Source organism: Acromyrmex echinatior, chromosome 11 (genome assembly GCF_024713525.1).
Source record: "Acromyrmex echinatior isolate Ae372 chromosome 11, ASM2471352v2, whole genome shotgun sequence".
In the NCBI taxonomy this organism is placed as follows: Eukaryota; Metazoa; Arthropoda; class Insecta; order Hymenoptera; family Formicidae; genus Acromyrmex; species Acromyrmex echinatior.
Window position 1 is genome coordinate 5,768,417 of NC_141862.1, and position 22,649 is coordinate 5,791,065.

Here is a 22,649-nt window from a genome sequence, read left to right on the forward strand (position 1 = left end):
GGGAGAGGTCTAAAGCCAGAGCTAGGTTCGTAGTTTCTATGACGGTCTCGACCTTCGTTAATTAGAATGCCGCCACGCTTCCTGGTGATAAATAACGTCGCCTGCCAAGTGCGCACGGAAGAAACGACGCCTATTTATATACCGACCCGTAACTCCCTCGTTCCTGGTCACGTAGGTACTCGTATGTGTAACGCCGAATATGTACGAAGGGTAAGAGGCAGAAGGGAACGAATAAGGAAGAGAAAAGGACCGCAATCGAGACAGCATCGCACGAAGGAAGAGCTGTCTTCCTCGCGAATATCTTCCTTTGCAAAGCATGGCTTTCATTATATGGAGTTTTAAGATAAAATTCTTTCCGAACGACCAATTAAAATTACACAAAGTGTAAAATAAAATTACGCACTTAATAATAAAATATTTTTATGACGGCTAGATGAAATTAGAATTCTTAGAGAAGTTAGATTTCTAATTATTAATTAGAAATGAAATATAACTGAAAGATGAATTTACTGAAAGATGAATTTATTTAAAGGAGTATGGATCCAAGGTTTTAATATGGGAAGAAAGGGTTTTGCCAATTCTATTATTACATAAATAATAATTTTTGCGGTAGTAAATTGTTTTTCTTTAAATATTTTTTTAAAGCTTAGAATGTTTCCTTCTCATTTCTAATTTTGAATGAAGAAAAATATTAAGTTAATCATGTAAACATAACTTTTATTTTTTTCCCGTAAATATGGACAAAATTATAATAAACAACAATTACTATAAACAAAACGTGTAGTTGTAAATAGAGAACTCAATAATATTCCAATACATATCTGTTTTTCTGGTTATAAAAAAGTTTTGCAAAAGTTTTCATTATAATATTGGATATTCTGTCAAAACTCTAACTGAAGTCTTAAAATTATATGATTGGGAGAAAATATTTTATGTGATGACAAAAAATTTATTCAGATTCAAAAGTAAAGTTGTATTTTTTTATAATTAAAATTGAAAAAGTAAATAAAAAATTCCAGAGGATTCAAACTTCCAAACCTCTCCCCTACAGTCATGAAGAAATGATAAAAAAATCTAAGCAATATTAAATTATTACTTTAAGTTTGAGAATAATACTTAACTAAGTTATGTGATGGAAAGGCACGAAGTTTTCAATGGAAATTCCTGGCTTCTAAGAAGAGGACTCGACGTAACAACAACGAAGAAAACTCTCGCGGATCGTGCGTGAGATCGGCAACACCCACGTCACCTAACCAGCAGCTTTCACATTTCCCATAACCGCGACCGAGTGCGATTCCACGCCTAAGATTCCCGGGGCCGACCGCGGGTCGACTCATCGCTCCCCTGCTGATGAGGAGTCGTGCGAATCGGTGTCTGTTTTACGCAACGCCGATGAAACGACGAGAGGCGGAAACAAGATCTTCTAGGTTACTTCATTCCGCGCATATTATGTGCAACGTTTTATTGCAATTAAAATCTGCGCCTGCTCGATATTGCGACTAAGAAATCGTGCACAAAAAGCGAATAATGTGAAATACCAAGCGTTACGTAATGGAGATTTGAATCAAGTAAGTAAAATCACGCGAGATTACTTACGCTAAGATTAATAGTTGCATTTTTTCACCTTTGATTTATGGTCACTGTTAAATAAATGTTAATTCTATGACAATTGTGTTATTTGTTGATATTTGAGGAGCAGACTTTCAAAATGCGTTTTGTCCAAAATTTATAATTTTCAGAAAACGAGAAAAAAGCCACAAGGAAATCATCTTACAGAGAATAACAATTTGTCAATCAAGATGTAAAATGTTAAACAAAATTGATGAACTATTTTTAATAATATTAAGGAGATACTGGAATTACCAATGGCGTCATTTCATATTTCTCAAACCATTTCGTTTTCCTTATATAGAATAAAAAAATCCTTCTCTAGAATACAAGAAAAAACGCAAATACCTTTGGAAAAGTACAAATCGATATGAAAATTCTCAAAAAATTGTAAATTACAGTTTTCTATTACCATAGGTTCGCTTCCTTCACATATATATACATGTATAAATGAATGCAAGGATATATCCAAACAAAAAGTACTTTCCCATTTGAATAATTTATAAGAATATCATGAGACCTTCAAATTATTTTGAAAATCTTCAAATATTTTGAAGCTTACAAGAAAAATGGCTTGAGAAGTACGATTTGAATGTACATAACTTCGCATTTAAGTATATATAGGATATAGCAGAGAAATGTATGTAATGTTTTAATTAATGTATGTAACGTTTTCTTGATGTACGTATTTATTTGAAATTTTATTTGAAATTAAATTAATTAATATTTTATTTGAAATTAAAAATCTGTTTTAATCTGTTTTAAACATCGATCAAGTTCGGCTGTCCAGCATCCCCTTAAACAAATGCATTTTGTCTCTAGTTAAAAGACATAATACACTAATGCACTTCAAATGTCTAGACTTTTTTCAGCACATAAATTAATGGTGAAAAAATGCTTTCAGGACATCGTAGAGCTTAAAACATGAGTCTTTCAACACTGAACACTATGCCATCTTTAACTCATAAAATGAAATTTTGAACAAAATGCATTTTAGAAGTCTGCTCCTCATTTATAATTATTTAATGATTTTATAATAACTAATAAATTTCATTATTACCTTACAAGAAAATAATTATACTTTGTTTTATTTATACAACAATTTTGATTGCATTATTCTACATGCTGATATTGAATTTACGTAGCATTCATTATAATATCTATACAGTGATAATAATTCGACATCTTTTGTAACGATTGCGCAAGAGATTTTTGCATTCCTTCAAGAAACGATTAAAATAAATTTGGAAAGGACAGAGATTCTTAGGATACTCGGGGAAAGTCTCAGGTGATAAAATCCACAAGGTAAAATGCGCAATACTGTCACTCGACTTCAGAGAATCACGACTGGAATCCGTTATTGGCTTACCAGTATCAGAGTTGCAGAGAAAATACGCACTTTTATACCGCGGTTTTTATCGTCAACGATCAACTTGACGAATCGACTGGAAGAAAGGTATTCCACGTTCATTTTAACGAGTGATTCTTTACCGTACAAAAATATAATTCATCATTACGTATCTCTTAAATCTTTCGATTTCCAAAATAAATTAAATTAATTATTATACCAGTTCACTTTAAAGATACTTTCGGTAGACTTGAAACATTATCATGATTCGATCGAATCATTAATTTTTGTAACCAACATGTATCAGTTAATTAACTCTCTACTAGCAATATTAGACTTCAAAGACACTATCGATTTTTTTAGACTTCGCATCAATTATATGGAAAAGTAGGTCTCAATGAAATGAGTTAATTTTCACAAATGTTACAATGTTACAACTTACAATGTAGCTTACAATGTAGCTTATAATGTGATAAACCAAAAATATCGTAGACATAAGGATCAATCATGGATAGTCTTTGAGCTATAGCATATCAAAGATGCTTTGTGAGTATGAATTTAACGCCTTTAATAAACAACCTTATATTACGTATATTATGTTACGTATATTACGAATCCTCTTCTTAGAAGCCAGGAATTTCCATTGAAACAACCTTATGTCCACGATGTTTGTTTACCACATTATATGTGAAAACTAACTCATTTCACCGGTACTTAATTTTCCATATAATTAGTGTGGGATTCTTTATAAATCTATAAAAAATAAGTAAAATACAATCCAACTTCTATAAAATTAACAACTCGTTATTAAGTAAAGGTAGTTCTAACCCATCTATATTAGTCAAGTTTTTTCACTATATTTGGACTGCTGCATTTTGATTGGTCCAATATGTTTAACAATTCCCGTCTATATTTAAACGGGAATAATTTATATTTGTTATTTTTAAATTTCAACAATATAATTAAAATTTATACAAATATTATTTAACCTCGTAAAGAAAAGAATTTGTTGTTGCAGGCGTCCAATTTTTTATAACATTTCCCCAACATCTTTCATCCATAAAGCACGACGTTCGAAGAAATACTGTTAATATGTAGCCTTTGGCTACTGAATTATTATAAAATGAGGCTGCACACTCAACTATTTTTAATAATTTCTTTTAATAACTTTTAGTATAAAATATTACAGAATATAACGTCACGCGTGTTCCGTCAGCGCAGATAAGTTAGAAACGTATTAAGGTTAGATAGAGATACTAATATATTTCTCTCTCAGTTATCAATTTTGTTAAAACTACTATTGCAAAAGTCGGCTCGTGTCGCGACTCTGATTAGAGGGTCTTTAATTTCGATTACAGAATCGCGTTAATCAGTACTAATTATAAATAAAATAACATATACTATTGAATAATACAGAACGGAAAGAAATATAAAATTCCTCTACATATATGAGGAAAAATCAGAAAGTAAAATGAATGTAAACTTTTTTCAATAGGATGTCAGATTGAGCATCAAATTATTAAATTGCTTATCAATTTAATTTGTGATATTACTATGTAATTTGATTGCATTTATAGTAATAAATTTAAAAAATCATTTCGGCGCACAATTCAAATAACTATATATTTAGTATATAATTCATATAGAAATTATTTAAAAGCATTAAAGATCCAGCTTCAATCGATATAGGCTTGTAGTTTATCGATTGTATTCTAAAATGAATGTATTTATTCCTCGATAGTAAAATATGTATATCATTACTTCTTAATATAATCACTCAGTTTTGTACATATACATTGCTTATTACAATCTAAGATAATTAAAATTTATATCATCAGTCATGCAGGGCTTCCTTTAATGGTTCAAATAAATGGAAATCGAAAATAATAAAATTCTTCGTCTCGCAAATAAAGTAAAAAAACTTGTGTGACCTTTACATAAAATGAAAAGCTAAGCGATTAAGAAATGATATTATATACAGAGTAAACCATTTTAATTTATCCAGTCGATTTTCTCAAAATCTATAAGTTTAAGACAAAAATAAAGTTTTATGGCTTCAAGGAGGAAATAAGTTATATAGTGATTGCAGTTGATTTTGAATTGATGTCCTTAAGGTCGGGTCAAGATTATTTAAAATTATACCCCCATTTTTAACTACATAATCTTATAGCTGACTTCAAGATCTTTAAAAACTATAACAATTATTTTTTATTAAATATTTTTCAAGTTATCAGTTACTTTAAAGTTACAGTCCCGGTATTTGCGTTATCCAAGGTATCCAGCAGTATAGCATGAGGTATGAGATATACTCATATATGATCTATGTTGATTTTCCACCGAGTTCACAGAGGGTAAGGACATCAATTCAAGGTCAATTACGATCACTAACGTCTTTCTCCCTTGAAGCCATAAAACTTTTATTTAATATTTTTATCTTAAACTTATAGATTATGAGAAAATCGACCGGAATAAATTAATAAAATTAAAATAATCCACCCTGTATATATTTTGCTAACGTGTATGTGAGGAATAAAAAACAATTCATTTCACTTTCTGATTTCCTTTTGTGCAATTATAATATCGATCATTAAATCAATCTTAGATATGATTCATATAGATTCATGTAAAATTGTAAACGACGTAAACTGACTCTTCGCCATCAGTCTTCCGTGGAATGTGGTTTCTTACTTTCCCCCATTCGCTAGCCTCATTCTCTTTCACGGCACATGATCGCGCGTCAAAACTCCAACCACGTCAGCGCATCGAAAAATAACGGCACGACACGACGGATGAAGGGGATTCTCTCTTGCAAGCACGCCTCGAGAGAGTGCAAGGCCGTAAACGCCGTTCCATTTTTGCCCGGGGTGTCCGGTAGTCGATATATACGGCGCGAGGCAATCATAATAAATCGCGTCACTGGTTCCTCGGCCTCGGTGGTTTCACGACGGTGGACATGCCGTGCACATTTGCGCGCCAGTCTAGCTAAGAAAGAAGAAAGAGCGTACGGACGAACAGGCCCGCGGGGCCAATACCGGGCCCGCTTGTCTGCCGCCGATCGTAACTGGCGCTTTATCTCCATGGGAACGAACCATTATCGCTAATAGCATAGGCGGACGTGGATGGATACGTAAGGGCGGATAGACGTATAGCAATGGCGTGTCCCGTGCTAATTAAATCCCATCTAAATTACAAATTTGTAGATAAATCTTGCCCCACTTTGAACCGATTCGCTTACGTTCTCCTGTCCTTCCCTTGCCTCCTGCGTCAGCATCCGTGTCCAGTCGCGTCTCGACTTGAACCAAGTGGTCGTTGCTTCGGCTATCGCTGGCACTCGGTTGAAACTCTGGTAATAAAGATGATGTCGCATTGAATAATCGATGAGAATCGTTCAGTTCGGCGAAGTGTCCGGTCATTAATTTGGTCTTTGTACTGACAAATGTTTTGGGACGGGTAGATGAATCCATTTGTCTAAAAATAAGATAAGCAATACTAAATCTTAACGTGTCTTCGTTTTTGTATTATACATATATTTATAGAAACCTACATGCATACTATGCAAAATTGCTCATTTACATTTATACTAACGCAACTAAAAAAACAGATTTTAAATAAGAAGAACTCTATATTTATTCGAAACGGATCATAGTGAGCGCCAAAATGTTTTTTCGGACTTAAAATACATTCATGAGCAAAACCAGAATAGTAATATCATTTATTAAATTGTGTAAGCAATTTAATAATGTTTTAATAAGCACCTTTTAACAACAAAGAATCCTAATTCGGTCGAAGCGGATCTTAATGCTTAATTACATATTTCTTATGTAAATTTATATTCTGATTCTATACATATCACCTGTTTTTTTGGACTTAAAACGCATTCATGAGCAGACCCAGAATAGTAATATATCACTTAAAGTGTACACGCCATTTAATAATTTTTAGATGCTAATAAGCATCTTTTAACAAGAATATTAATTGTCATATATTGATAAAAAAAATCTAAAAACTGCAAATAATTCATTTTTAATATTTTTCGCAATAAATTATTCGCAGTTTTTAGATTTGTATTTATGTATACTTATTAGCATCCAAAAATTATTAAATGGCGTGTACACTTTAAGTGATATATTACTATTCTGGGTTTATGTGCTCATGAATACGTTGATGCGTGATATGTATAGAATCAGAATGTATATAAATTTACATAAGAAATATATAATTAAAAACTAAGATCCGCTTCGACTGAATTAAGATTCTTTTTATTTAAAATTTGATTTATATATATTATTTATATATAGATACAGCCATGTGCAAAAGTATTAGGTAATATAATTTTCTCACATTTTACGAAAAGTTAAATATCTCGGCGAAAGAAATCTCAGAGAGGTTTTCAATTATATTTATTTCAAAGTACACTCATAACAGAACATTCTCAGCTCCAATACAGTGCATATTAACAGGGACAAGCTTAAAATCTTGCGGTACGTATGCCTGGATTCACATAAATTCTTCACAGCTTTCGAAAAATATTTAAAATACTTTAATACTCAGAAAATAAAATATTATCTTCTGTGTCGTATGCATTAATAATTTAACTTAATAAAAAAAAAATTTTTTTTTTATTTATTTCTGCTAGTTTTCTTTATGACTTATCGAAATACAAAAGCACACTAATAGGGACAGGCACAGTAATATAGGGTAATTGGGACAATTACCCTATATAAAATTAACAATAATTATGTATAATGGCATAAGATATTGTTAGTAATCTTTTTATTCCATTAATCGTTTTATATATGATTATGAATAAACTTTCTATTGACTAGAAAATAGCACGAGATCTCCTTAAATTAGTGAGATCTCGTGGCGCGCGCACAATAATTTATCATTTACTATAATAATTTATTATAGTATAAAAAGTTATTGTTATTGATATTTTTTAGTTATTTACTTATATACCTATTAGTTAGATAGTAACAGTAGCTATTAATATTTTAATAGTAAGTATTTTACCAATCCTAGGATGACTGGCGTACAGAAGTCTTGTTCTATGAGCAGCTTAAAGGTCTTCACCTCCTACCGTACTGAATACTAACTGGAAAATTCCAGGCGCGGATTTTCGCACACCGATATCGCATACTTGATCGATGGCGTTCTTCATCGCCGTGCGCAATTCGCTTGGGTCACCCTGTGCCGAGCAGGTGCCTCTCTCGATAAACGTCCCGGTCGTATCGCCTAACGGAGGCAGCTGACTCTCCTGTCGGCATGCGCACAGAAACGAGCCATTATCGCTATTAGTGTAATAGATGCACTCGGGTTCTGGAGGAGGCTGCCGTTGCCGTCGCTGTCTGATGCGAGCCGCGCTGGTGTTGCGCATCCAAGATCCTCAGCCGCGAACGCGCCCGTAATGCTTGATTTTACCGTTCGCCACCGCGATACTCGCACGACGTTATCTAGGATAATTCTCAGTTGACTTATAATGATATTCCGGTTTGTAATCTGGTATCACGAGGATAAGAGCGTCCACGAATCACGTGAGCGCGCCGATCATGTCCATCGATGTAAATTATAATAAATGATATCAAATGACTCGATACCATAACTATGTGAATTTCTACTAGCCGTTTGATTATAAACACGTTTAGTTATATATCACTGATAATACGAGTTAGTCTTTCTTCCATCCGATTTATGTTGCATTGTCATGATTGTTGCGGTATTCGATGCATTAATTTACGCCTAACGTAATGATAGTAATTGTATTACGTAAATGTGAGATTAATTTACAATAAGTCGGATATAATCAAAAAGGGTATACTGAGAAAAATTTCTGATTGAAAATGGACAAATTATATAGAAAATTTTGATTATATTACAGAATTCTGGGTATCTCAATATTAGAATTATAATAGATTCAATCAGAAAGTTTTGATTTGTCCATTTTCAATCAGAATTCCAATTAATGCAACCAGATTATTTTTCTAAAGTATAAATGAAAACAACTAATATATTTACCTTTTGTACATACATATACAAAAGGTAAAACGCCAGCAAAGTTGCTGCTCTATCTGTAATAAAAATATACAATTTGATCTCAGAGTGTAAAGTGGATAAATTATAGCAAAAATGCGATAAATAGAACAAAAAAAGAATACATGATCGTATGTTGAAAGAAAAGTTTTGTTTCGTATTTGTGACAAAAATTACATAGTAAAATAATTATAGTTAGGAAAGCTCAATTTTAATTATTTATTACTATAATCCCATACAGCACAGAAGCTTGCAGCAACATTACAATGTTCCAACAAGATAGAAACATTAGAAATATCGCAGCAATATTACTGTAATATTATATTACTGGAATGATCTGAACTATGTATAGAAATATTAATAATAATAATTATATTTATACAGTTTTATCAAAAAAATATACAGTTGGCACTAAAAATGACAATAAATTATAGTTAAATTATGTTAATTTAAAAAATGGGAATAACAGAATAGATATAACAAAATGTAATGAGTTACAAAGGTTATTTCATAATTTTTATACATTTTTCAGAATAATTGAAAAGAAGTTATATTACAAGACAAGTTTTTAATAAAAAGGAAAATATGGATGAGTACATTCTCATAAAAATGAATCTTGCTGTCTGGCGTTATCTATTAAATTTGCAAAGAACGTGACAAATTAATACGAAGCAGCGAATACTAAAAGCTAGTATGCCCAATGAATACAAAAATTTGTAATTGACTTCCAAATTGTATTTATTCAAAATTTTTACATAAAAAAATATAATCATATATTCATTCAAAATTTTGAGTTTTCAAAAAATATTTATTTACAAAAAACTATGAATATTTATTAACAAGTATTCATATTCATTCAAACAAAACATATTAAACTGAAAAAGGAAGCTCTAATAAGTTACCTCTTACTTTGAGGACTTTAAGTAAAAAAAAAATGAATTTTATTTATTTTTATCATTGTAATATTCAGATTTTATAAAGGAAACTTAGAAATATTAAAAAATATTTTAGAAAGATATACATTTTTTATTTATAAATCTATCTATTTGATAGAGCGCCATATTTCGATATAATTCCGATTATATGACAGTAATGTTATAAATACAGGGTTGGCCATATTCGACGGAAAGATGTTTTTTTTTTCAATCATGGGAAACGTCGTTACTCGATCTAACATCTCTGTCAAAAGTTACAGTACCCAGATCTTTCCGTCGAATATGGCCAACCCTGTATTTTATAGAATATCTTATAGGGCGCGATGTTCATTATGGTCTATGGACATTAAATTTCGAGAGATATTATTTATTCCCAATAAAAATGTCTTTATTTAATCTGTAGGTAAAACAAGATCGCCCATTGTATAAGTCGTGGACTAAGCTCATAGTATAATCGTAGCCCATTGTTTTATATAGATTTCTGTATTCTCTTGTAGGCTTGCAAGCTACGTGCAGATAATAAGACTAAAAGTGAATACGAAATGAAAATATCCGTAATCATATTAAAAAAAATATTCAAATGGAATGAAAAAATATTTATTTGTTTCTTAACGAATAAAAAAGAAATGTATTCGAATGAGTATTTTCATTCATTTTTTATTCATTCATTCGAATATTAGGTGTATTCATCAGACACACTACTAAAAGCAGAAACGAAGAAACCGTATGATTTGAACGTGAGCTTTCCTCTTCGCGTCTGTGATTCCGCGAAGCAGAAGGTAACAGTACTCGTACTGTTCGCCGCTTCGCATAAATCTCTCGGGGTTGCAAAGCAAATTGTCCAGTCCGGAGATAGAACAGACGCCACGTGCAGTCTCGCTACGCCGTAGGTATAGCAGGTAACAGGAAACGTTGTACAACGCTAGGCGTTGTATCTGTTGCTGCACAGGCTAGGGCAGCCTCTCCTGTTTACGTTGCCCGGATGCGATGCCTTCGGCTCTTCTTTTCGTCGTTATCTATGCGAAATGAGCTCTACGGATGAACGTACACGGAACGTATGCGTACAGTAATTGTCTCCGTAGGTGCCGCTTGTATTAGTCAAGAGACGTTGTGACTATGCCTGAGAACTTGTACAAAGCGTATTTTGAGCTCCTCCCTCCTTTTCATAGCATACACAATAAATAAAGAAATCATGTTTTACATGAAAAGAAAAATAATCGCGATAATTCGTCTTCTTAAATCTTCTCGTTTGCCGCGAAAAAATGATTATGCATTAGCTTCAAATTTACGATTTATCTATTATTTAGCTTTCTTTCGAGTCTATTAAATCTGGTATTACATAACAAAAATAATATTCTTACTTAGCAAATGAATTGAATAGTCCGATTCAATTCTTTCTTTTATTTATCATTTAGATTATATTACAATATACAGGGTGATAATTTCATAAGCACATAAAACTTTAACGCACAAAAATAGTTTGTGCGTTAAAATTTTGTGTGCTTATGAAATCATTATCAAGATAAGATAAGCTGATGTTATTTGTCATTATTTTAAAGTTAAAAATGACATTGAAGTTATTTTGACGTCGAAATGATGACAAATTACTTTAGCTTGTTTTAACATACGTATATTGTACTTGAATATAACATACGTATGTATATTTAAAAAAAAAAAACAAATTCTGGAATATCAGTTACATTTAAATAGCAAAAAAATTCTGTACCAAAAACATTTTCATCAGTGAACTGAAACCATTCTATCGATTGTTTAGGAGAATTTATCTGTGGAAAGATATGCGTCCCCATCATTGATGATCGAAGCGTTTAAAATTGATATCAAGGCTAAAAGTGATTAAAAATGTTATTTTTATTTTTGGTATTTAACAAGATGTAACTAACGTTCCAGAATTTGTGTCTTTTGTGTATACATATTGTTATTAATAAGTTGATGAACACGAAAAATTTGTGGCCTAACTTTTTATCATCATATATTTTATAGAGTATATACACTTAATTTTTCAATATTCTTTTAGCTCGTTTAGATTGTTAATTGTTGCACGTCTCTTTCATCGCTTCTATGGAAAAATCGATGGCGGAAACTAAGGTACAAACAGCCGATGGTTTACGTTTCAACACCCTATTGGCTGTTACTTCCGTAGTTGGTAATGCCGGCATCGCCGGTGGCTGGGACTTTTCGCGCTTTCATGTCACGGCTTACGACGGCCGCTTATACGGCAAAGAGTTCGTAGGTGAACGTGTACAATGTGGCGCGATAATTGTGTCCTCGTTCGTGTCGCGGGTTGAGAGGAGCGGCTTCTCGCAGGAGTCATTATACCTGGCGCGCTTCGTAAACGTAGGTCGGTACGTGCTCAAACATTACCGCCGTCTCTTCGGCCATACGAGCGCTCTCGCCTTCTTTATCCGACCATTCATCTTTCCGTGCACTCTATAGATCACGCACGGTGGATGCAAATGGAGCGGACTCCCTTTTACGAGGGGCTTCTGCCACGCTGCGTGAAAGGATCACTGATTTCCATCGCGTAGCGTTGCACCGCGGCGCCTGCGGACGCGGAAGGGCTCGCCCGGAATCCTTTATACTGAAACGCGTGATTGAAATCAGCTGTAACGTCATCATTGCCCGGCCTCCTTTCCGCTCGCCCCTCCCCCCCCCCCATCCCGCACGACGCGGCATGCCTAATAAAGAACACGCGATGCATCACGATCGCGTAATTCGAGGGCATAATTCGCTGGCAAGTGTTCTGCCTGCCATTCGTTGTTTGGAGAAAGCAACGTGTACTAAATAAAACTTTAATCAAATTCAATTTAATCGAAAACAACAAAGTCCTTTTAACTATCTCTCGATCATGTGAAATTTCACTTTTCAGTGGTCTTTTAGTTTCAATACAGATTTTTGTTATTTCAAGCTGTATAAAAATTTGTAAAAATTCTTTATTTAAAATATATTTAAACAAAGAAAATATATTTAAGCATATTTATGAAAGTTTTAACAACGAATTTTTACTATTATCGAATTGTCGAAATTGAATTGAAATTAATTTATTTCAATTTATTTCCTTATTTGTTACAGGCTTAAAGGACTCGCATTAATTATATGAAAATCTAGTTCCGGTCAAATAAGTTAGTTTTCATATTTGATGTAGCTTATAATGTAGTGAATCAATAATATCATAGATAGAGCTGGGTAGTATCTATAATAGATATGTTTGCAGATACATTTGTATATCTGAGTCTCTGAGATACATTTGCATTGGAGTATTTGTATTTATACATTACATTAAATTTAATGTATCTATAATTGAAAAGTGTATTTGTGTAATGTACATGAAATTTAGTATTATATATTTTCATAAAATTTTCTAAAATTTAGTGTGCTTTCCATTAAATTCTATGTGGATTTGCACGAAATTTAATGCATACATTATAAAACATTATATTTAAGTTACTTGTAACTTTATTTTCATTCATAATAGTGTTAAGAACATACCTTTTAAATACGAGGTCCAAATATAATACTTAAATCGAAATCTTTCTATAGGTAATATTAGATATGATATGCAATTAAAGTACCTAAGTACCTAAATACTTTCAAAAAAAAGCAAGTACTTTTTTGAAAGTGTCTAAAGTATTTAGATATGTATTTTAGTAGAAATTGTATATCATACTTATAGAGGAAAGGCCCCTATTATGAAATATCGAATTCATTTTAGATAAATGCTAGAAGTCTATATAAAAATTAAAAAAATAATAGGTCATTTTGAAGGGAATTTAATAAGCTTTAAGATATACGTTATATAAAATTTAATTCAAATTTTATTTTTTTTTTAAAGAAATGTAAAAAGTAAGCAAATCACAAAGTTAAAAAATTGTGCTCCTACTATGAGATGCCCTGAGAAATCGATAGTAAAACGCATATAAAAGTATATGAGTATTGCAATTAAAAAACTGTATTTAATGTTTCTAAAATACAAACAAACAGTATGCGAAAAATGAACATGAGATAGATTATACCCAGAACTCAGATAGTTGGAATCAAGAGATAGGCACTCGACGTTCATTCCGATTGTCCTTTTTATTATTATATTGTACAATAACATGTACAACAACTCTTTAGCAACGATTTTCATTATGACATAGGAGCATAGGTTATTTCATATTAGAAATATCCTGAATATCTCATATTACTGATTTTCACGCCTTATGGTTTTACGATCAAATCTAATTTCTATAATGAAACAATTCAACATATCCCGTATTTTTTTATTAGTACGACCTTACTCTATCACTACATGAAGAATTTGTTGCCAAATATTTATTTATTAAATAATAAACAAGATTTAAAGGCTCATCTCAATGAAACTTGAAGACATCCAAATTCTAAGATCTTTTTTTACAATGACTACAGGCATGATCTAATAATGAATTTTCTACTAAATAGTTTTCAACATATTCAATATATATATATATATATATATATATATATATATATATATATTGAGATCTTTCTATATTTAGGCATTAAAGCCTAACTTGTCGACAGAGGATTAAGAGAGAACACTATTCACACTTATTTTTTTCCTAAAAAACATCAGCGCTTCTTAACAATCCAAGAACTGGCCGACGGAGAGTACGATGGTCGAGACGCATTAATATAGTTACAGTACAGTTATTTCTATCGGCGTTCGTTACAGCGTGATTTCACGGGATACGACGCGGCGAGATTAAGAATAAGCGACGCGAAAGTAACTCCGCGATCGCAATTAATCAAGACGCACGTAGAGTGCCGCTAGTTAATTCGCGCAAAGCACGAGAAATTGCACGGGGGATTATCTGGCGCGGTGGGTGGTCGATTTCCGAGGAAGGGTCCGCGCAAAAGACAACGATTATTCGCGACGGCTCGATACTTTGTCTCGAGAAGAGAAGGAAGGTAATTGTTCGTTGACGAAATGAAGCGTCGCATTAGGACGAATGAAGTGGTTTACGTTGCGTAGATTATGCTATCGCTCGCGGCAACTATTTAGCACCGCTAGTTAGAATCATACACACATGAAACCGAATACGGGTGCTCGTGTTACGTGATCACTGGATTTATTGGCTAAAGCAACACGAGATCTCTCTCGTTTTCTTCTCCTACTCAGACAAGGCCTCACGCAATGTAACACGATGATAATCAAAGTCGTAATTTTGGAATATTCTTCCGCTTGTTAGACAAGACTGATTTAACCCGGATTCCCGACTTCGACCGTTAACTCGTCTATCAATAACGATCGTTCGTCGTGTCGACTTCTTTAATATGTCCCGTTAACCCTTTCATTGCCTGAAAACGATTCCTAATTCGGAATTTAAATGAAGTTAAGCAAAAAATGACTCGATATTCAGTTCGTTGGGAGAGTCTAATCCTTAATTCTCTATTATTTTTTTTTTAAGACAATCCGAGCGAGTTTTGAGCTACAGATAAACAATTCGGAGTATCGTTCAATACTGTAAGATGTAAGATGAATACGTGGGTGAATCACGTATCTTCTTTCTCATCGCGGATGCAAATTAATTCAACTCCACTCGTCGCCGCACCGTTAGAATGAATTCGCCATGCCGAATGAAAATTACATGTAGTATTTCACTTTCGGGGAAGTCACGAGAGGTGAAATGTCTACGTAACAGATCGACTGAGGTTTCGGGGTTAATGGATAAAGACCCGTATAATTTTGACTGCTGTCAGAGGGTCACGTTATAGGGTTATTTTCTTATTTACACGCATACATTATTCAGATCGGACATGTTTTTCCGCTTACGAATAAGGTGAAAATGAGGTCAGAGCGAATTCCAAATGATATGTCATCGTTACACTTGATCTTAACATTATATACACATATTCTATATCGCATTCATGGACGTACCCAAAATATATTATAATATTTTCAAAGAAAGTTTTTATGCGATTTGTTATCTCACATGAACAGCAATTCTTTGCATTATGTGTGTGTGTATGTTGAGCTTTTTAAGCTTTAAAATATTAAAAAAAAAGAACAACACAACACACACACACACACACACACACATTCAAAATCAAGAATTCTTTCTCGGTTTTTATTTCAAATCGAAAAAGATATTAGGTTTTGTAAATCATAACGTTTTTTTCTTGAAGAAAGTACAAATAAAATATAATTGTAAAAACAAATTCGTAGTTTTAAATCAAGTACTTATTAATATCTCAGCGCATATTTCGTTTTTGGCTCAAAAATATTGCCAAAATTTCTTTTATATATTGAACATTTTGACAAAACTCTAACTAACGGAAATTCCATAAATTACTTACATAATTGTAACGAGGTAGAAACAAATATTGTATGTGACAACAGAAAATGTATTTAAAGTAAAAAATAAAATTGTATTTTTTTAATTAAATGAAAAATGAATAAAAAAAATGTGGACGGTGATTCGCGCGCGAATTCTCCAAACTCCCTTAATAATACGCCTGATCACCACCGATCCACATTGAACTTTTCATGCTATTCAATACATTCTAAGCAAATGTATATCATAAATATTTCATGATGTTAATTGATTACATTATTTTGAAAAGAGTAGTAATAACTACTAAAGTTCAGTGATATAATTTCAATTAAATATTCCATTAATATAACAAAAAATAATTCTATTTTTCTAAATATTTAGTAAGTATTACTAAACATAACAATGTAACTAATTAGTTAATAATAATTATTAAATATTTATAAGAAAACAAAATTATTTTTGGTTATGTTAACCAAATTTTTGATTGAAATTATTTCTCTCATATTTGATAGCTATTATTAAATTCTCTTTTTTTCAGTACATATTAATTAATACACACATATAAAATTATCACAATGATATTTGAGTATACACGAATAAACAGTACATCTGAATAAATAGTCGCGCAAAAAGACGCAGAAGGAATTAAATATCTAATTCAGATTACAATCGAAAAATTTTTCTTTCTCATGTATCTTCCAATCACGTTTTCTCTATTTTTTATTTGTTGAAATGTATAAAGATCTAATGAAGTTGTAATCTCTGTGCTGATACTACTATGTACTACCTACTTGCTTTCACCGTACGGCAGCTAACAATTTTACTATGCATTTCCTGCGACGTCGAATGTAAGCACTTCCGTTTCCTACTCGAAACGTGACGAACGACAAGCAAAATTCGCGGATATCTGTCTCGCCCGTTTCAGCTAACCTGTTGCACATTTGTATCGGTAATTGTCCGTGGAGAACTAACCCGGTTTTCTCGGTCATGATAATCGCACGCTGACAACGCGGGGAGGTAATACGCTAACGCATAAGACCGCTCTTATACATCACCTCATTTATCATTCTCTAGGACGTGCGGCACATAATAACGAGAGATAAGTGGAGTAGCGGATAATATATCACGCAAGGAAGTTGGAGAAATTTGCGGACGCGAACTTTCTTCAACTTCAATATGACTTTCAATATGGGACATCTCTCTTCGATACTAATCTAAATAGTTATCGATCTCCTTCGAACATCTCTTGAAGCGACAGCAAAATGTCACGTTTAAAAAATACATTGTAATGAATAGATATCCCTGATGCTAATTAAAACTTGAAGGGCTCAAAAAGATTTTTTTCAAACAATTTTGTTCCTTATCTGTCATCAATTTACTGATAGTTTTAAGTAATAAAATTTATATCAAATTTGGCATATTTTAGTCAAAATTTGTAACAAGCATTTGACAAAATTTGTTTTCGACAGACTTGACTGTCTGGGAACATATATATATATATATATATATATATATATATATATATATACTTAATAAATAATAAATTAAATTTGAATTAAATTTAAATGCTTGAGTTAAATTGATTTAATATTATTTAAATTGACTTAATTCCATTGTTTTAGTTAAAGTAACAACATATATTAAATAGGAGCAGTGGTACTCCTACAGAAATGATTAAAAATAGTAAATTGGATATATTTTGATATTATGCATTCGACAGTGAATATGATTCACTTATTTGCGTTATATTAAATTAATAAAAGATGAAATTAAATTTAAAAAATGCATTATGTTAAAATGAATTATCTCTAATTAAAAATTGGAGAATTTAAAGCGTATCCTGGCTGAGGTAATATTTTTTACAATAAGTTTCTTACTTTTTTTCTTTCTTTGTAATTTAATTTAAGGGAGATTATTAACGTCTCAGAATGATTATGTTGAAAGTTATCGGCTCGCAATCATATCTGGAATAAATTAATTTAATATAAGAATATATAATGTATTATTTAAATCATCCAACATCAGTCTTTGACCGATCATGGCTTTTTTATGTATCTAATGTATTCACATATACGGTTGTGCTTAAAATTCTTAAATAGTGTGTCCGATGAATACATCTAATATTCGAATAAATGAATAAAAAATGAATGAAATATAATACTCATTTGAATATATTTCTTTTTTAATATTTCTTTCGTTAAGAAACAAATAAATATTTTTTCATTCCATTTGAATAAATATTTTTTTAATATGATTACGCATATTTTCATTTCGTATTCACTTTTACTCTTATTATCTGCACGTAGCTTGCAAGCCTACAAGAGAATACAGAAATTTATATAAAACAATGGCTACGATTATACCATGAGCTTAGTCCGCGACTTATACAATGGGCGATCTTGTTTTACCTACAGATTAAATAAAGACATTTTTATTGGGAATAAATAATATCTCTCGGAATTTAATGTCCATAATGAACATCGCGCCCTATAAGATATCCTATAAAATATTTATAACATTACTGTCATATAATCGGAATTATATCGAAATATGGCGCTCTATCAAATAGATAGATTTATAAATAAAAAATGTATATCTTTCTAAAATATTTTTCAATATTTGTAAGTTTCCTTTATAAAATCTGAATATTACAATAATAAAAATAAATAAAATTCATTTTTTTTTTAAAGTCATCAAAGTAAGCGATTGCTTATTAGAGCTTTCTTTTTCAGTTTAATATGTTTTGTTTGAATGAACATGAATACTTGTTAATAAGTATTAAATATTCATAGTTTTTTGTGAATAAATATTTTTTGAAAACTCAAAATTTTGAATGAATATATGATTACATTTTTGTTATGTGAGAATTTGGAATAAATACAATTTGTAGCTCAATTACAAATTTTTGTATTCATCGGGCATACTATTCTTAAATATTAAGGAGTATGACTTTTGTATTTTTCCACAACTCGCACGCAGTGAACACGCATGACATGTACTATCTCGAGAGATTCTTGAGAGTGATTTAGTCAGACGGCGATCTGTCATGAAGATTTTTCCAGATCTCGTAGCGTGAGACACGACCGTTATGGCGCGATGTTTATATCTTATTCTTTCAGGTCGGCCGCGTTTTCTCCGCGTTGGGCAATTTCTCCGACAAGCACGAAAATGAAAATTTCGCGCGTGATGCGCGGCGTGCTAAAATAGCACCGGTGCATTCCTGTGATGCGTCATTGTCGCCGAGTGTTATCTCTGTGAGTAAAGCGCATCTTTATTTCTATTAAAATCATTATAAATCAGTCTCCCCCGTTTCCCTCCGTGTTGAACTAAGGTCACAATCGCGCGTATCCGCGACATTCCTGACGCTATGTCAATGTCCCGCGATATTACGATCCCAATGTGTCACATCGCAATGTGCAATGCGCTGTATCTGTGCTGTATAAAAAGAACGACTTTTGTTAAAGTATTTAAAAATTTAGATAGATACAGATCTGACAATAATTTTGTTGAATCGTGAAAATAATCCTTAGTATATGGAATTGAATCATTTATGTCCTGTGCATTTTTTTTTTTAATATTTCATCATATTTATAATCGTGATTCAATTCTGAGATTCGATTTGAGTTAGGTTTAAATCAATCTTTCATTTAAAAAACGCTTCTAAAATCGCGGTTTAATAAATTTGATTGGTTCAAACTTTAGTTCAAATGTAGTTCGCTTGAAAATGAAGATCAACCATTGATTTATGATTATAAATACGACGATCTAGGACTTATGAGTATAAATACATTTGGCTAAATAATAGTCTTTACCCTTTCATTTTTTGTAAATACACAACTTAATAAATATTTTCTAAATATTTTATTAAAGTTATATATATATATATATATATATATATATATATTTACAAAAGCTATATATATGCAAAAATCATTTTATAATTTCTATATGAGGCCCGGTTTTTTATTATCTAATTAACTTGTGCTTAGACTTAATATTTGATTTCTGATGTTTTGTCCATTGGGTTTTATCTATAATATAATGATATTATGAATACAGCTTATTGAATAAAATATCAGGATAAGAGCTCAAAGATGTTTTATATATATTTTCAAAATGATAATAAAATTATGAAAAAATTACAGATTATTTTAAATCACATTTAAAAAAACAAATTTGGTGACAGTTTACTATCTAGATCATAAGTTATTTTAATAAATAGTAGTATATTGTGTTAATCTGTAATAAAAATATATAGAAATGTATTATAAAATAAATGATAAAGATCTCAATTTTTTAATATAAGTACAATTCAAGATTATTTATCTATGTAAAATTCATGCATTGCGATGTACTGTTATAAATAAATAAAATATTTATTTGTTCTATATATTTTTCTATATAACTAATCAGTAAATCGCAATGGAACTTTCATAAATTATTTTGAATATTTAAAGTACTTATAAAAGAAAAATGTAAATTTTTTTATCATTTTTAAAATTTTAATTTTTAACAATGATCCATAGTATAATATATAGTAAAGAACCGGAATATCTTCGTTAAGGGATAATTATATAGAAATTTCAAGCATAATGAGCGATGCTGCAAAAAATTTTACATTCTAGCAATTAGTTTGAACGTCCTATATAATTACTTATAATAGTCCATAGTAAAATTTATTTTCAGATCTGTATCTAGCTAAATGTTTAGATACTGCAGTGAAATAGTTCTTTCCGTAAAGCGCTATCGGAGGTTGTACCTAAGCAGTTAGTGCATGAGCAGCGCGACATTGAGCAATCGCGCCTACCAACCATGGCTCGCCGGAATTAACTAATCGCTTGCAATCGCGTGTCTAATCTACCCGATGTGATTTGTGCGAAACTCTCGTTAACGGGCTATTCTTATGATTTTTGCGAGGCCGACCTTAGCCGGCCCCTATGAATAGAGTTCGTGACAGACGTGCTTGAAGACCTACCGAGGCCTATCTTGGCAACTTGCCGGACCTGTTTCAGCGTAAAGTCTCTCATTACAAGCTTCAAGTATCGCAACAGAAGGATACTTGGATCTTACGATAAACGGCGCATTTGCATAATGCAGTGTCGTTTACGTAAAGGATCATTTTCTTAGTTCTTTCTGAAATAACTGAAAAGTTGCTCTTTGACGTTCGATGACACGAGACTCATTCTGCCGATTTTTTTCAATATGCGAAAAGTATACAAATAATATCATACGTTGTGTTTGCTTTAATGAACTTTTTCGAAGATTGCTATGCTTTTGTTATCCATGAAGAAAAAGTTACTTCGCACGGTTGATTGAATAGCACGTTACGTAAATATTACACTGTAAATTTTCACCGCTTACAATTATCGTTTCATTAAATGAAATGTAAAGAACAGAGCGGAAAGAACGGTTTTTCTAAAGTATCAAAAAATTTAAATATGGATTTTTTAAAATAATTTTAGTGGACCATTAAAATAATTATGTAGAAGAAGCTTAAGAATGTGATAATAATACAAAAAACTTCAATATTGTAGCAACAATTTAAGCGTCCTACATAATTATTTTGATGGTCAAAATAAAATTATTTTCAAATTTGCATTTTTAGCTAAATTTTTAGACATTTCAGTAAAACATTCTTTCCATAAATTAATATTTCTGTTACATATATTTAGCTTACATACAAAAACGACGGTATTCATATAAATATCTAAAAATTTAATTAAATATAGACCTGAAAATAATTTTGTTTGATCATCTCAAAATAATTATATAAGACACTGAAATTGATTGCTAGAATATCAAAACTTTTTGCAGTCATATATAATTATGATGATAATACAACAAAATTATTTTTAGAACTGCGTTTCATTAAATTTTTAGATACTTCAACAAAATCGTTCTTTCTGTACATACTTTCTTTCTATTTCAGTATTCTGTCAATCGCAATTGATTTTAGATATCATCCACAGACATAGTAATTTTGCTTTAATAATTAGCTTCTGATCTTCGATAATTACGTTCATTTTACACTTACACCTGCTGCCTATCATATTCAAATGCTCTTCACGCTTTCATGCGCACGCCCTTATATTGTTCATATCTCCTACATGCTTCATGTAACTTTTTCTGCCCGCTGACTTTTTGAACCAAGGCAACATAAAATTACCACTGTCGCTACGATTGCCGTTATGGAACATCGAGAGTGGGTATTCTATCTTACGACTGAATTTCATACGTCCGTGTCACAATGCACGGACGGAAGCATCGGGATCCGTGTACACCCAGTGGCATTTCGTAACGAGAGTCCCACGGAATTATGGCAACGGAGGCCAGCACAATGGCGTCGCCTTCGATGGCAAAATCCTCTCGCGGGGAAAGATGAATATCTGATATGGGAATCCGCGTCGTGTGAAT

At 31.7% G+C, this 22,649-nt stretch overlaps 1 protein-coding gene across 2 annotated transcripts in view; it reads right to left on the reverse strand.

Moving 5' to 3' along the window:
- Window positions 1–715: 715 nt before the first annotated feature.
- Window positions 716–22,649, reverse strand: part of LOC105142974 (uncharacterized) — a 170,344-nt gene continuing 148,410 nt past the window's right edge. For both annotated transcript variants that reach the window (XM_087411570.1, XM_087411571.1), the window contains exon 7: window positions 716–6,424. In XM_087411570.1, coding sequence (XP_087267696.1) covers window positions 6,369–6,424 — 56 coding nt within the window. In that variant the 3' untranslated portion in view covers window positions 716–6,368. The remainder of the gene's footprint in view (window positions 6,425–22,649) is intronic.